The sequence below is a fragment of the Gallinula chloropus genome, assembly GCF_964237585.1.
Source record: "Gallinula chloropus genome assembly, chromosome: 1".
In the NCBI taxonomy this organism is placed as follows: Eukaryota; Metazoa; Chordata; class Aves; order Gruiformes; family Rallidae; genus Gallinula; species Gallinula chloropus.
Genome location: NC_140085.1, coordinates 54,918,103 through 54,929,552, shown reverse-complemented (window position 1 = coordinate 54,929,552; position 11,450 = coordinate 54,918,103). Strand labels below are relative to the sequence as shown.

At 48.8% G+C, this 11,450-nt stretch overlaps 1 protein-coding gene across 1 annotated transcript in view; it reads left to right on the top strand.

Moving 5' to 3' along the window:
* Nucleotides 1–2,070: 2,070 nt before the first annotated feature.
* Nucleotides 2,071–11,450, top strand: part of PLXNC1 (plexin C1) — a gene marked incomplete at both ends in the record, with an annotated part of 70,058 nt that continues 60,678 nt past the window's right edge. Inside the window, one exon of the mRNA XM_084273162.1 lies at nucleotides 2,071–3,024. Coding sequence (XP_084129288.1) covers nucleotides 2,071–3,024 — 954 coding nt within the window. The remainder of the gene's footprint in view (nucleotides 3,025–11,450) is intronic.

Sequence of the window (11,450 nt, the reverse complement as noted above, 5' to 3'; positions counted from 1 at the left end):
ACGCAGAAGTCAGCAGTTTTGCAGAGGGAGGGATGTCTGCAGAAGGAGACCTATTGCTGGATGGACTCTGTGGTTAGGACCAGAGGCCTTGAAGGTAGGATTTTGGTGTGCTTCCCCAGTTAGCCCTTATAGCAAGACACAGATAACAGCTTTATGTTTGCACTGCAAGCAACTAGAAGGCAAGGCAGCATATAACACACGCCAGAGCAACATGCTCAGCTTCCTTTGAGAAGCTGTATAGATTGCACGTCTGTACACCACCTCTTTTGGCAATATTGGCACGAGGCTTTATCTTGCTTACGTGTTGACTGTAAGTTCAGTCCTGCACGGGGAGCTGCAGGGAGTGTTTGTTAGTACATAGAGCATCTCTTTGCATCTGGCAAGAAGAGAAATTGCACAATGGGTCTGTTCCACATCCTCCACTACATTTTGCAGATCTTTGGATGCATTTTGGAGTCACGGTACAAGAGATTAGCAGATGAGGCGTGGAGGGCTCTGAATTTCATGGTAGTATTTGTCCTAGATGTTGATTGCTCTAAGATGATATAGTATTTTTTTTTGCTGGCCTGAGCCACATCAATTCTTGCACAATAACTGTTGCTGGGTACAGTAAGGGAGAGACGATAAAAACATCGCATTTCCTCCTCAAAAATGTCGCGTTTCACTCATTTATTCAGAGGTTACTTTTGTCCTAGGTTTTACAGTTCCACTTATCCCCGCTGCAAAGCTACTTTAAGATAAAAGCAGTGTAAATGGAGGGTCAGATGGCCTCTCAGTTTTGAACATTTCATCCTCTTCTCAGTGAGAGTGGCGATGGGCCCTACGCCCATCCTCACCCAGAGTTTCGAGACACCCAAGGGAGAACACTGAAACGCGTATCCGCTACCTTCCACAAGCCTCTTTTTCATTTAAAATTCAGCAAAACGCTGATTTTCTGTTAGCTGAACGCGCCGCCCGTACTTCCCATTTTCTTGAACCCTGTACCAGCAATGACCCAGCAGGAAAGGAAGTAGGTGCGCGCCATGCAGCGTGGCGCGTCCTGCCCGGGGGTGTCGTTGGGTGGGCGTCCATCTCACCGCAGCGCAGCTGGCGAGGACACGGCTTCATGCCTCCCCTGCTGAACTCGGGGAAAAGAAAAAAAAAACAAAAACAAAAGCCTCGAGTTTTTGTGCAACCTCAGGCTAACACCGTGAGATTTCGAACTCGAGATATGACACCTCAATCTTCCTGCTCACGCTGGCAGCGACCGACCGGGCCATGGGGGTGCAGGAGGGTTACAGAGTATTTTAACAGGTATAAAAACGAGGTTTCCGAGCTTGCAGCGTGCAGGGACGGGCGCTGCCGATGCCCGGGAGAGCCTGTCCCTGCGCCCACTCCCTGCACCCACCAAGCGGGTGGGTCTACAGGCCGGCCTGAGCCCGCTCAGCACCCTCATCCACTGGACCCTCCGCCTCCCTCCTCCGCCCACTGGGCGCACGGTGGCCGCAGCGAGGCTCCAGCCGGGCAGGGAGCTAAGCAAAGCGCGGTGCGCGGGAGCCGCCCTGCCCCGGAGGGGTCCCCGTGAGGGACCGGGGGCTGGGAGCCACCGGTGGCTGAGCGCTGGGGCCGCTGCCCCGGCCAGCGGCCAGGCAAGGTAGCCCGCCCGAGGCGAGGCGGGTCTCGCTCCCCGCCTCCGCGTCCCGCCACGCCGCGGCGAAGGGGCCGCCCCTGCCCGGCGGCCGAGGTGGGCTCCCGCTGCGCCGCCACCGCCCCCCGTCCGCGGCGAGGCGGGCCGGCGGGCGGAGGGGGAGTAGCGGCGTACGGCAAAGAGGTGGCTCGGCAGCCCTCCCGGAGGAGCCCGGCCCACCTCTCCCGTACAGACACCCCCCCTCCTCCCCGCCCCGATATAGGAACTCCCCGCCCGCTCGCAGCCTGGCCGCGGCGGAGGGAGAAGCGGCTGCAGCGGCGGCGGCAGTAGCAGTAGCAGTAGCAGCAGCTCGCCCGGCTCCTCCGCGCAGCATGGCGCAGCAGCGCCCACCGCCTGCCGCCGCCGCCTGAGGCGCCCCGCGGCGCCGAGCCGAGCCCGCGCCCATGGCGCCGCCGCCGCCGCTCGCCTTAAGCTGGGCGCTGCCCCTGCTGGCGGCGCTGGCGGGCGCCGGCGGCCCCCAGAGCTTCGAGCTGCCAGGGGCCCCCATCGACAACATCGAGGTGAGCGGCGGCGGCGTGCTGGTGGCGGGCGGCAGCTGCCTCTACGAGCTGTGGCCCGAGCTGCGGTTCCGCCGCCGCGTGGTGCCCGCGGCGGCGGGGCAGGGCTGCGGGGGACCCCCCGGCATGCGGAGCAACCTGCTGCTGCCCTACCAGGAGGCCGGAGGGGGGCGCGTCCTGCTGGCCGGCTGGACCCAGAAGGACGGCACCTGCGAGGTGTGGGAGCAGCCGGCCTACCGGCAGCGCTTGAACCGCAGTGAGGTGGTCAGCTGCCTGCCCGACGGCTCCACCGCCGGCGTCGTCGTCCAGCTGGCCGGTGCCTGGTACCTGGCCGTGGCGGCCACCTACTCGGCAGGCCGCTATGGGAACCATCTGGGCTGCGAGCCCTCCCAGTCAGACGAGGCGACCGTGATCACGGTTCGCAGCATCGACAACCTGCAGTCCAAGGAGGAGCTGGGCATCATCAAGCGCAGAGAGGAGCCTTTGCACTTTGTTGACGCGCTCCAGTGGGAGGATCACCTCTTCTTTCCCTACTACAGGTTGAAGGCCAGGTTGGGCAAGGACATAGAGCCACCAAGCATGGCTGTCCTGCACCAACCTCGCCCCTCAGATGCTAGTCTTACTTTGAAAGGGCATGTGTATTTGGACTGTGGGTGCAGGAGTCTCATCGTTTCCTCCAGCCTCATCCACCAGGGCAAGCGGGGCTGGTGGGTGGGTGTTTTCCACCATAGCCCCAGCACCAAGGCCTGGAACGCCACTGCTGTCTGCATCTTTGGGATGGAGGAGGTGAAGGACCAAGCCCAAGCATCCACACACTTCATCGTGAATGCGGAGAAATCTGTAAGTCTGGGCATCGTTTATGCTAAGCTTTTGTCCTGCACGCCGTTTTTGACGCTGTTGTTGTTGTGGCTGGTAGCGTTGTGCATGACTTGTGGGGTGTCCGTGACCTGAAGGCACATGAAGTTTGTGGGGAACTTCAGAGCTGTACCAAGCTTTGCACATCAATCCTGGCTCTATCAGCCCTAATCATTTCTGCAGCACCTTCTGCTTCTAAAAAGCTGATCCCTTCCAAGATCCTGGAGTGTCCTTCCCACCTACATCTTGGGAAAGACATGCCTGAGGGAACAGCTGAGGGTATCCTGGGGCAGACCTGAGTTTCAGATTCCTCACTCAGTGCGTCCTTTTCTGTCAAGAATTAGTCGTACTTCACTGTTCTTTCCATACAGCTTGATAAAACATCTCCTACCTTATTCTGTGCATTCGCATCTCATGTCAATGCAGCTACATCAGAAATGGAAAAAAGCCCATCAAACTGACTCCTGTGCATTGGGCTGTGCGCGCGTTGTTATCCCTGTTGCTCACTAGTTACTAATGGTTGCTTGTTCAGTGGTGGGTGTTTCCCAAACCCTGCAGCATTGGCCTTGCTCAATAAGGCTCACAGCCATCCCTTCAGCCCCCCCAAAACCCATATGCATAGCCAGACAGCAGTAGATGATACCTCTTTGCTTTCGCAGTGCTTTACATTTTCACAGGCAGTGGTATCCCATGGAGATCCCCTGGTCACCTACTTCTCCAATACTCTCTCTTCAGCTCCTTCCTCCTTTTGAGGGTAAGCTGAGCACAGGGAAGGCAGGGTGGGCAAGGCTACCGGTTTTGCTATGACCTCAGTAGCTTGTAAAAAAATGAACTAAGAATGAAGTTCAAGAAGCTGAAAATGTAATTCAGGAGACGAAAGAGCCTTTGCAAGGCCCGTTCATGCTTTTAAGTCACACTCAGAAGTCTTTTCACAGCTGTAGCAAAAGGAACAACACCTGAAGAGTATCAGGGACAACCATAGGGGATCAAGCAAGACATCATAAAACAAGCCCTGGCCTTTTGCAGCTCCCCAACCATCCAGGGACTTTGCAGTTTAACCCCTCAATCCTTGCTGTGTTACCACGAGATATTGTTGGAAACTCCTTGAAAGAAGTGCGATAGATTTACTGTCTCTCCTCAGCTTTCCAAATCTAGCCCACAGCAGAGCGCAGTGCTGAGATTCTTCCAAACACAAACTACCAGAGGGCACGTGTGATTCAGTCTCCTCATCTCCCTACTGAGTTGTGAGACTTGCCAGTGTTAGAGGACGTGGTTATGAATGAGAACCCCATACGTGGGTGAAACAACTGTCATGAAGTAAATAATGAAACTCTTCCAACAGAGCCAGAGCAAATCTTTTGATTTCTGGTGCCAATTTATAGCTTGCTGCATGCTCTCTGTCCTCTTGCAAGGCAAACCTGATGAGTGACTCATCCTAAACTACCTATTTGGTAGTTGGGTTTTAAATTTGTATTCTTTGTTCCTAACTGCTGGTGGGGTTTCTTCACAAGGTGCTTTCTGAGCTTGCAAAGCAGCACGGAAGAAACTTCCCTGGGCAGGAGATCCCTTATAAACAGTTTCCAAAGGTCCATAATAGAAATTCCAGGAAAGTGTAATGGATTTCATAGAGAAAGATAGTGCACATATGGTGAGGTGGGCATTTTTGTCTGCCCCCTCAATCCCCAGTCCCCACTGCCTCCCAGTGCCTCAGTATGAAAAATTGGTGATCCACTTGTTAAAGGACTGCTCTGATGCAGATCAGAGTCCTGTGACTCCAGAGTTACCTTTCATGCCCCAGGAGGCTCATCCCTCCTGGAAATGTAGATTATATTTGGGTACACCACTGAAGAGTCGCAACTTTAAAAATTATTAAAAGGGTCGTTTGCTTAACATTATGTTGCTAACCATGGTGATGGTATTAACCGTGAGACTTTGGCACCACAATAAGTACAGTTTACCACTGATAGGAAAGTGGTATTTTAGTATTTTGTAAGATAGCAGGACATCTGGGTACTGCGTATCAGTATGACCTGTAACATTACATGGCTAATTACGCTCCCTTTTTAAGCTAATTTGGTGTGCTTGTGGTGCATAAACATAGAAATAAATGCATGTAGTTCAGCTTGAATGTGTTTTTTTATACTACAGAAGGTTAGGCTAGGCTATTGCAGAGTAAGTTTGGAGATGACAGGCCCATATGCTGTTGCTTCTGGGTTGTTTTAGTCCAGATCCTTCTACTGTCTCTCACCAAATCATGGGAGTCCCTGCAAATGTAGAACACACTCTTCTTGGATTCAGAAGCATGTGGTTTTCAGCACTGTCTGGAGGGTGGTGCGCAGCGCATCCGTTGGCACACGGCTTGTAGGAGAAGTGGCTCCGGCCAGAAAGGGGTGCCTGGTAGCACCGAGCTGTCACAAGTACATCGTAGTACAATGTGTAGGAATGGCAACAAGCAGCAGGACTTAGCATGTGCTTCAGAGCCCGCTGCTGGTGCTGAGCAGATGAATGTATTGCAGCGTTATGGTTCCCTGGAGTGCCAGACCTGGGTGGTGGTTGCGGTGGGTGGACTGTGACGATGGTCAGCCTGACTTCTGCAGTTCAGATGCCCCGTGTTGTAGGGCGCTGCGGGTTCATTCGTCTTTGCTGGGTTCAGAATTCAAATTCTGGAGCTCAGGCGTGATGTGAGGTACACTGGTCGTGATCGTGGGCACAGACTTTCAGTTTATGTAGGAACTGAAAATAGGAATTCTTTTTGCTGCAGGGATACAATTTATAGTTGAAGTATACATTAGGGAGTAGTGGCAGTTTGTTTTCTTTCTGATCTCGTCATTCTTCAGATTTCTGTAATTATTCTGATTACCTTTAGGCAAGACATCCTCTTACCTGTCTGCACTCACACAGCAGCTTGTATTTGCACTGTGCTCCTCAGTAGTACACAGCAAGAGCGACTTAGCCCGAGGTATTTTTGGTCCTGAATTCCCTGCTATGCTACTGCTCCATGTTCTACGCTGAACTTGTTCCTGTAAGGTACTGAGCTTTCTGGCCCTAACTCAGTAAAGCACTTAAGGGCATATTTAATGTCAGGCATATAAGTAGCCCCATCATCTTGAGGGGAACTGCCCCTGCATTTGAAGTTAAGCGTGAATTTGAGTACCTCACTGGATTGGAACCAAATTGCTCTGCATCCTGTAGGAAGTCACTGTAGGCGTGTAATCTCTTTAGCCTCACATTGCTACTTAGGCCAAACTTGACATTTGCATTAAGCTTTAATGCTGGATCGAGTCTGTCATTGAAAATGAGTAATTTTTAAAATCCTTGCTTACCAACTGTGTCAAAAATATGTGACTGCTACAAATTCTGTGGAACTGCTGCTTAGAAGAACTAGCTAATTCTGCTTTCACTTTGTGCAGGAATGTGCACAAAGCATTTCATCCTAGTTGGATGTGTTTGCTCTGGACATCTATAATACAGGATTCCCAGAGGCATGATCCCTAACTAGCAAGACAAGTGGTGTCTTAAATGACATGATCCCTAACTAGCAAGAGACAAGTGGTGTCTTAGATAAAACTAGTCTTCTGCAGCTTTATATTCAGCTTGCTTTCTTCTGATCCACATATCTCTTAGTTTTGATAACTACTTATATGCGCTGTTGAAGTGTATGTGTTAATGGACTCCCTAGCATAACCTGCATGTAGGTAAGCACATCTTCCTCACAAGTTCCTTAGTTAATAACTGTGAATTTGCCTAATTTCATTCTCCTTTTCAAGACCTGAGTCCATTGTTGATGGATCACAATTAGGAAATTGAAGCTCCCTGGGAAATATATAGGAGGAATGTTGGAATCTGTCACAAACTTGCTCCAGTAGCTAGTGGGCTTTAAGGCAGCCTTTTCTTCTGTTGTTCCTCTGAATGGGAGCCACTAGAATCTCAGATCTCTCCCAGAGATCCCAGGACCTTTTGAATCACAGCCAAGCAGTTGTTCTGGAGAACTGCTCCAATTAGAGAATAACAACAAGAGAGGAGGACATTATCTAGCCACAGTGACAAATCTGGAAATTAGTTTTTCCATTAAAAAAAAAAAGGTTCCACAGGGAGTAAAGGACTCTACAGTTCTTCAGGGAGAAAATCCAAAAAGGTGTTAGGTGTATACCTATAAGACAGAGAGAAGTTGCAGTAGTTTATATTAAGGTGTTTATTTTATGATGTGCAAGGCCAAAGTAGCTGTGGTGGCTACTGAACACTAACCTATCTTGGTTGGATTTTCATCTGCTGTTCAATGCAAGTGAATATATGTAACAGTCTGTTCTTTGAATTTTTCAGTGGGTGATAAATATGTGGGTTGGTATAGCCCCCTTAATTTATCGTGCATAGTTTGGGATCCTAGGACAAATGTTAGCTGGTATAAGCTCTTTTGAAACAAGGTTTTGAAGTCAACAGAGTCACATGAGTTTAATCCTGGCCATTAATTTGCAGAAATGACATTTGAATTTCTGTGGTAACTAATTTCAAAATGAATCATGGCCTTTTATGAAAGAAAAGAATTACAGACTTGTGAATATCATTCCTTATCAAAATTGATCCTGTAAGTAATTTTCTACTAGTAAAGTTATCTCCTCTGTATTACCAGACTGCTAGTATTTCATCTGATGTTTGACAGACTTCTAGAGTTACTATTTCTAGAGTGAATAGTTCTGTCTGGTCACTGTGAGGTTTTCGGTTCATCCCTGCTTGGTGGGGGAAGTAAGCCATAGAAGACTTGTAGACTCTCACATTGTCAGTGAGAAGAGTTGCTTTTAGTCATTTGGCTTCACCAGGTGTTCTTAGTGGAAACTTTTGCAGAGCCTGGGGGCTCTTAAATACAGGATTTGCTTCTCTGGGATTACAGAGTCATTCAGGTCAGAGGGAACCTCAGAGCAGATCTCTGGTCCAGGCCTGGACAAGACTGCTCTGGGCTATGTCCTGTCAGATCTTGAAACCTCCAGGGACAGAGACTTCTCTGGACAACTTGTTCAATTTAATTGTCCTCACAGTGATTTTTTTTTTTTTTAATCTCATGTCTATGATAAACCTCAGCTGTTACGGTGTCTCCACTGATTCTCTTCTTGCCCTGCATACACCTCAGCCTGACTCTCTTTCTCTGGTTCCTCTGAAATTGTCTCTCCTGCAGGCTGAACCAGCCCAGTTCCTTCAGCCTTTCTTCATAGGGCAGCTATTCCAGCCATCACAGTGGCCTGTCAGTGGGCCTCACTCCTGTCAGTGGGCCTCACTCCAAGGTTCCCGATCTGAGTGGTATCCTAGACACAAGTGAAATTCTGCCAGGTAAAGGGCAAAAATCACTTCCCTTGCTCAATCTGGCTAGGATTCTGTCAGTGACAGCTCCAAATGCTGTTAACCTTCATTCCCACCTGGAGACACTGTTAAGCCTGCTGCCCTCCAGGACCCCTGTGTTCTTTTCAGCAGAGCTTCTCCCAGTCTGTACTGTCACCAGGGAGGTAGTCAGTCCCAAGTGCAGGGCTGTGCATTTGTCCTTCCTGAAAATCTTTAGGTTTCTTTTTTGCCCATTCCTGTAGCCTATCTAGGTCTCTCTGAATGGCAGCCCTGCACTCAAGCATAACAACTCATTTTGATGCCATCTGGAAGCTTAACCTAGAAGCTTTCAGGGTCTTCCTTCAGGTCATTGATAAAGCTATTGAGCAGGACATGTACCAGGATAGGTTCCCTGAAAACTCCACCTGTAACCAGTGTCTAGGTAGGGTAAAAAACATTAACTAATACCCTTTCAGCCTGATAATCCATCCAGTTTTTCCACTTGTCCATTTTTTTCCCAACCATCCAGTAGTCCTTGTGTCTAAATTGTAGCATCCTAGCTTGGGTACAAGGGTGTTGTGGAAATTGGTGTGAAAAGCCTTGCTGAAGTCAAAGTAAATGACATCTAGTGTTATCCCCTCCTCCACAAATCATGGAAGGCATGATTTATCCTTGATGAATCCATGCTGGCTTTTCCCAGTTTCTTCTTGTGCTAGAAATGGCTTCCAAGAGGATTTGCTCCATGATTTACCTAGGAAAAAAGTGAGATTGACCAATGTGTTGCTTCACAGCTCATTGTCTCTCTTTTTTTGAAGGCAGGTGCAGTATTTGCTTTTATTCAGTTGTTAGAGACTTCCCCTGATCTCCACAACTTCTGAAATATGAGAGAATGTTACCAGTGTTACCAGTCTCTCAGCATCTTCTTACAGATCCCATCTGGTTCCTCTGGGACTTCTATACACTGACATTTCTTAAGAGATCCCTGGCTTAATCTTCTTCCAGTACTGGTAGTTTCTCTCCTCCTTGTTGGTACAAAGGTCCGTTAGACCTTGTTGGTAAGGTGAGGGCCTTATCTGCATCCACTGTCAGTAAATCACTTGGCCTATTCAGCAGCTGATGCATGTTTTGATTCCTTATTCTTGTATTGCTCTTGTGGTGGTAGAAGCTCCTCTTGTTGCCCTTAATATCACTTGCCAGTTCCAAGACTAGGTGAGCTTGGGCTTTCCTGACACCATCCCTCCATGTCCAGGCAGCTCCTCCTTAGTTGCTTGTTCCTGCTTCTACTTCCTCTATACTGATTTCTGTATTGTTGTTCAATTGTGACTTCCCTGCTTAGCTAGGGGCCCTCTCCTGATACATGTGCCTGTTTTCCTGAGTTTTGTGCTTGGAGGAGGATGTCCTGAAAGACCTGCTAGCTTTCTTGACCTCTATTTCCCTTCAAACCTGCCTCTCAGGGGATCCTACTAACCAGTTCCCTGAACAAGTTGAGGCCAGGTCTCTGGCTCTGTACTGTGCTTTTTGTACCTCACTGCCTTTGGGATCCTGAATGCAGTTATTTCACAGTTACTGCAGTGAAGGCTGCCATTGGTTATCACATCTCCAGTCAGTTCTTCCCTGATTTTGAATAGCAAATCCAGAAGAGCACCATGCTTTACTGATGCCATAGGGTTAACAAAGTCTGGAGTCCCATCTCTTTCACTTTGACCCCAGAGCTCTGTAGTCATGGTCTATGCTACAGTCCTGATCTGTGCTAGACAGTGTCTTTGGTGTCCTCGTGGATGTGCAGCAATGGGTAGTGGGCCAAGAAATGGAAAATCATTGGTAGATTCTCTGCAGTATTATGGATTGGACACCCTGAAAAAAAAAACAAACCCAAAACCCTGTTGTAATAGCATGATGGTTTGGCAGTTGTGTGCCTTCTTCACAGGATGGAATCTCCAACCACAGTCACCCACGACTTCTTCCTGCTCTCTGCAAATACCCTCTTAGGCTCTGAAACCGACTGAGCCTGTCCTTAATGGAGTTTGTGCTGCCTCACTGGTGATTACACTTAATCAGTTTCGTAAACTCAGCTCTGAGGGCAAAGACGGAGTTTTTCTGCTGCTGCAGGAAGTCACAAGTTTCTAGCCTCACCCATCTCAGGAGTCTCCAACAGCCTTTTGCAAAAGCGTGACCTCTGACCATCCCAGCTGCCTTGCATGGTGAGGCTCGGGGTCCTGCCTTTGCAAGGTCTCTGTGAAGATCCTCTCATGTCCAGGTCATCCTCCCTAGTATTGTGCAGTCTCTTGCCTGGGATGGTTTGTCCACCAGTGCACAAATTAACAAGCCTCATGGAACTAAAATTTTGGAACAGCTTCCTCTCCTGATTCCTTGGCCCTAATAAAGGCTTGCCACATGCACCAATATTTAAGTTTGTTACCCTCTGCTGTAATAAAGATTGATGCAAAAGGTTGAAGGGTTGTGAAGTTAAGTAAGAAGATTGAGGTTCTAGAAGTTTTTTTTTTTTTCCCTGTAGGAAAAACATCTGTGTGTTGTTCCAGTGTTGACTACTGCTATAAGCTGCTCACAAGTCTTGGGTGCTTTTGTACAGCTGCATCTGTTCATTCACTCCAATGCTCAAACCCTTTATTTTTACTCTTTTTTTTTTTTTTGGCCAGCTGCACCATGCTGAGTGCTATGTGAGCTAAAAATGCCGCCCTTCCCTCTGAGGAACGTGATGTAAAATAGTCAGGAGGAAATCAAGACAGCAAGTGGCAGTGTGAATGTGGCTGCTGCAGCTGGAATCATATGGAGATCGATCCGAAAACGAGATGCGAAATAGAAAATGAGTATAAATACCTTTCATGCCAACAACCCAACAGCGTAGGGGGGTGAACTTAGAAGCAAACCAGAAGTTAATTTGGGAGATACATAGGTTTACCCGTGCACATGAAGGTTTTGAGGAACTATGGAATAGAACAGAGGGAGGAACCGAAGAATTTAAAACAGAAAGGACTTCTAGAAAAGTATTGCCTTTTCTTTTGCTTTTCTTGGGTTTGTGTTAGCTTGAAAATGTTACAGGATAAGACAGATAGATGGTAGTGGAGATGAGTGACTCTTCAAGT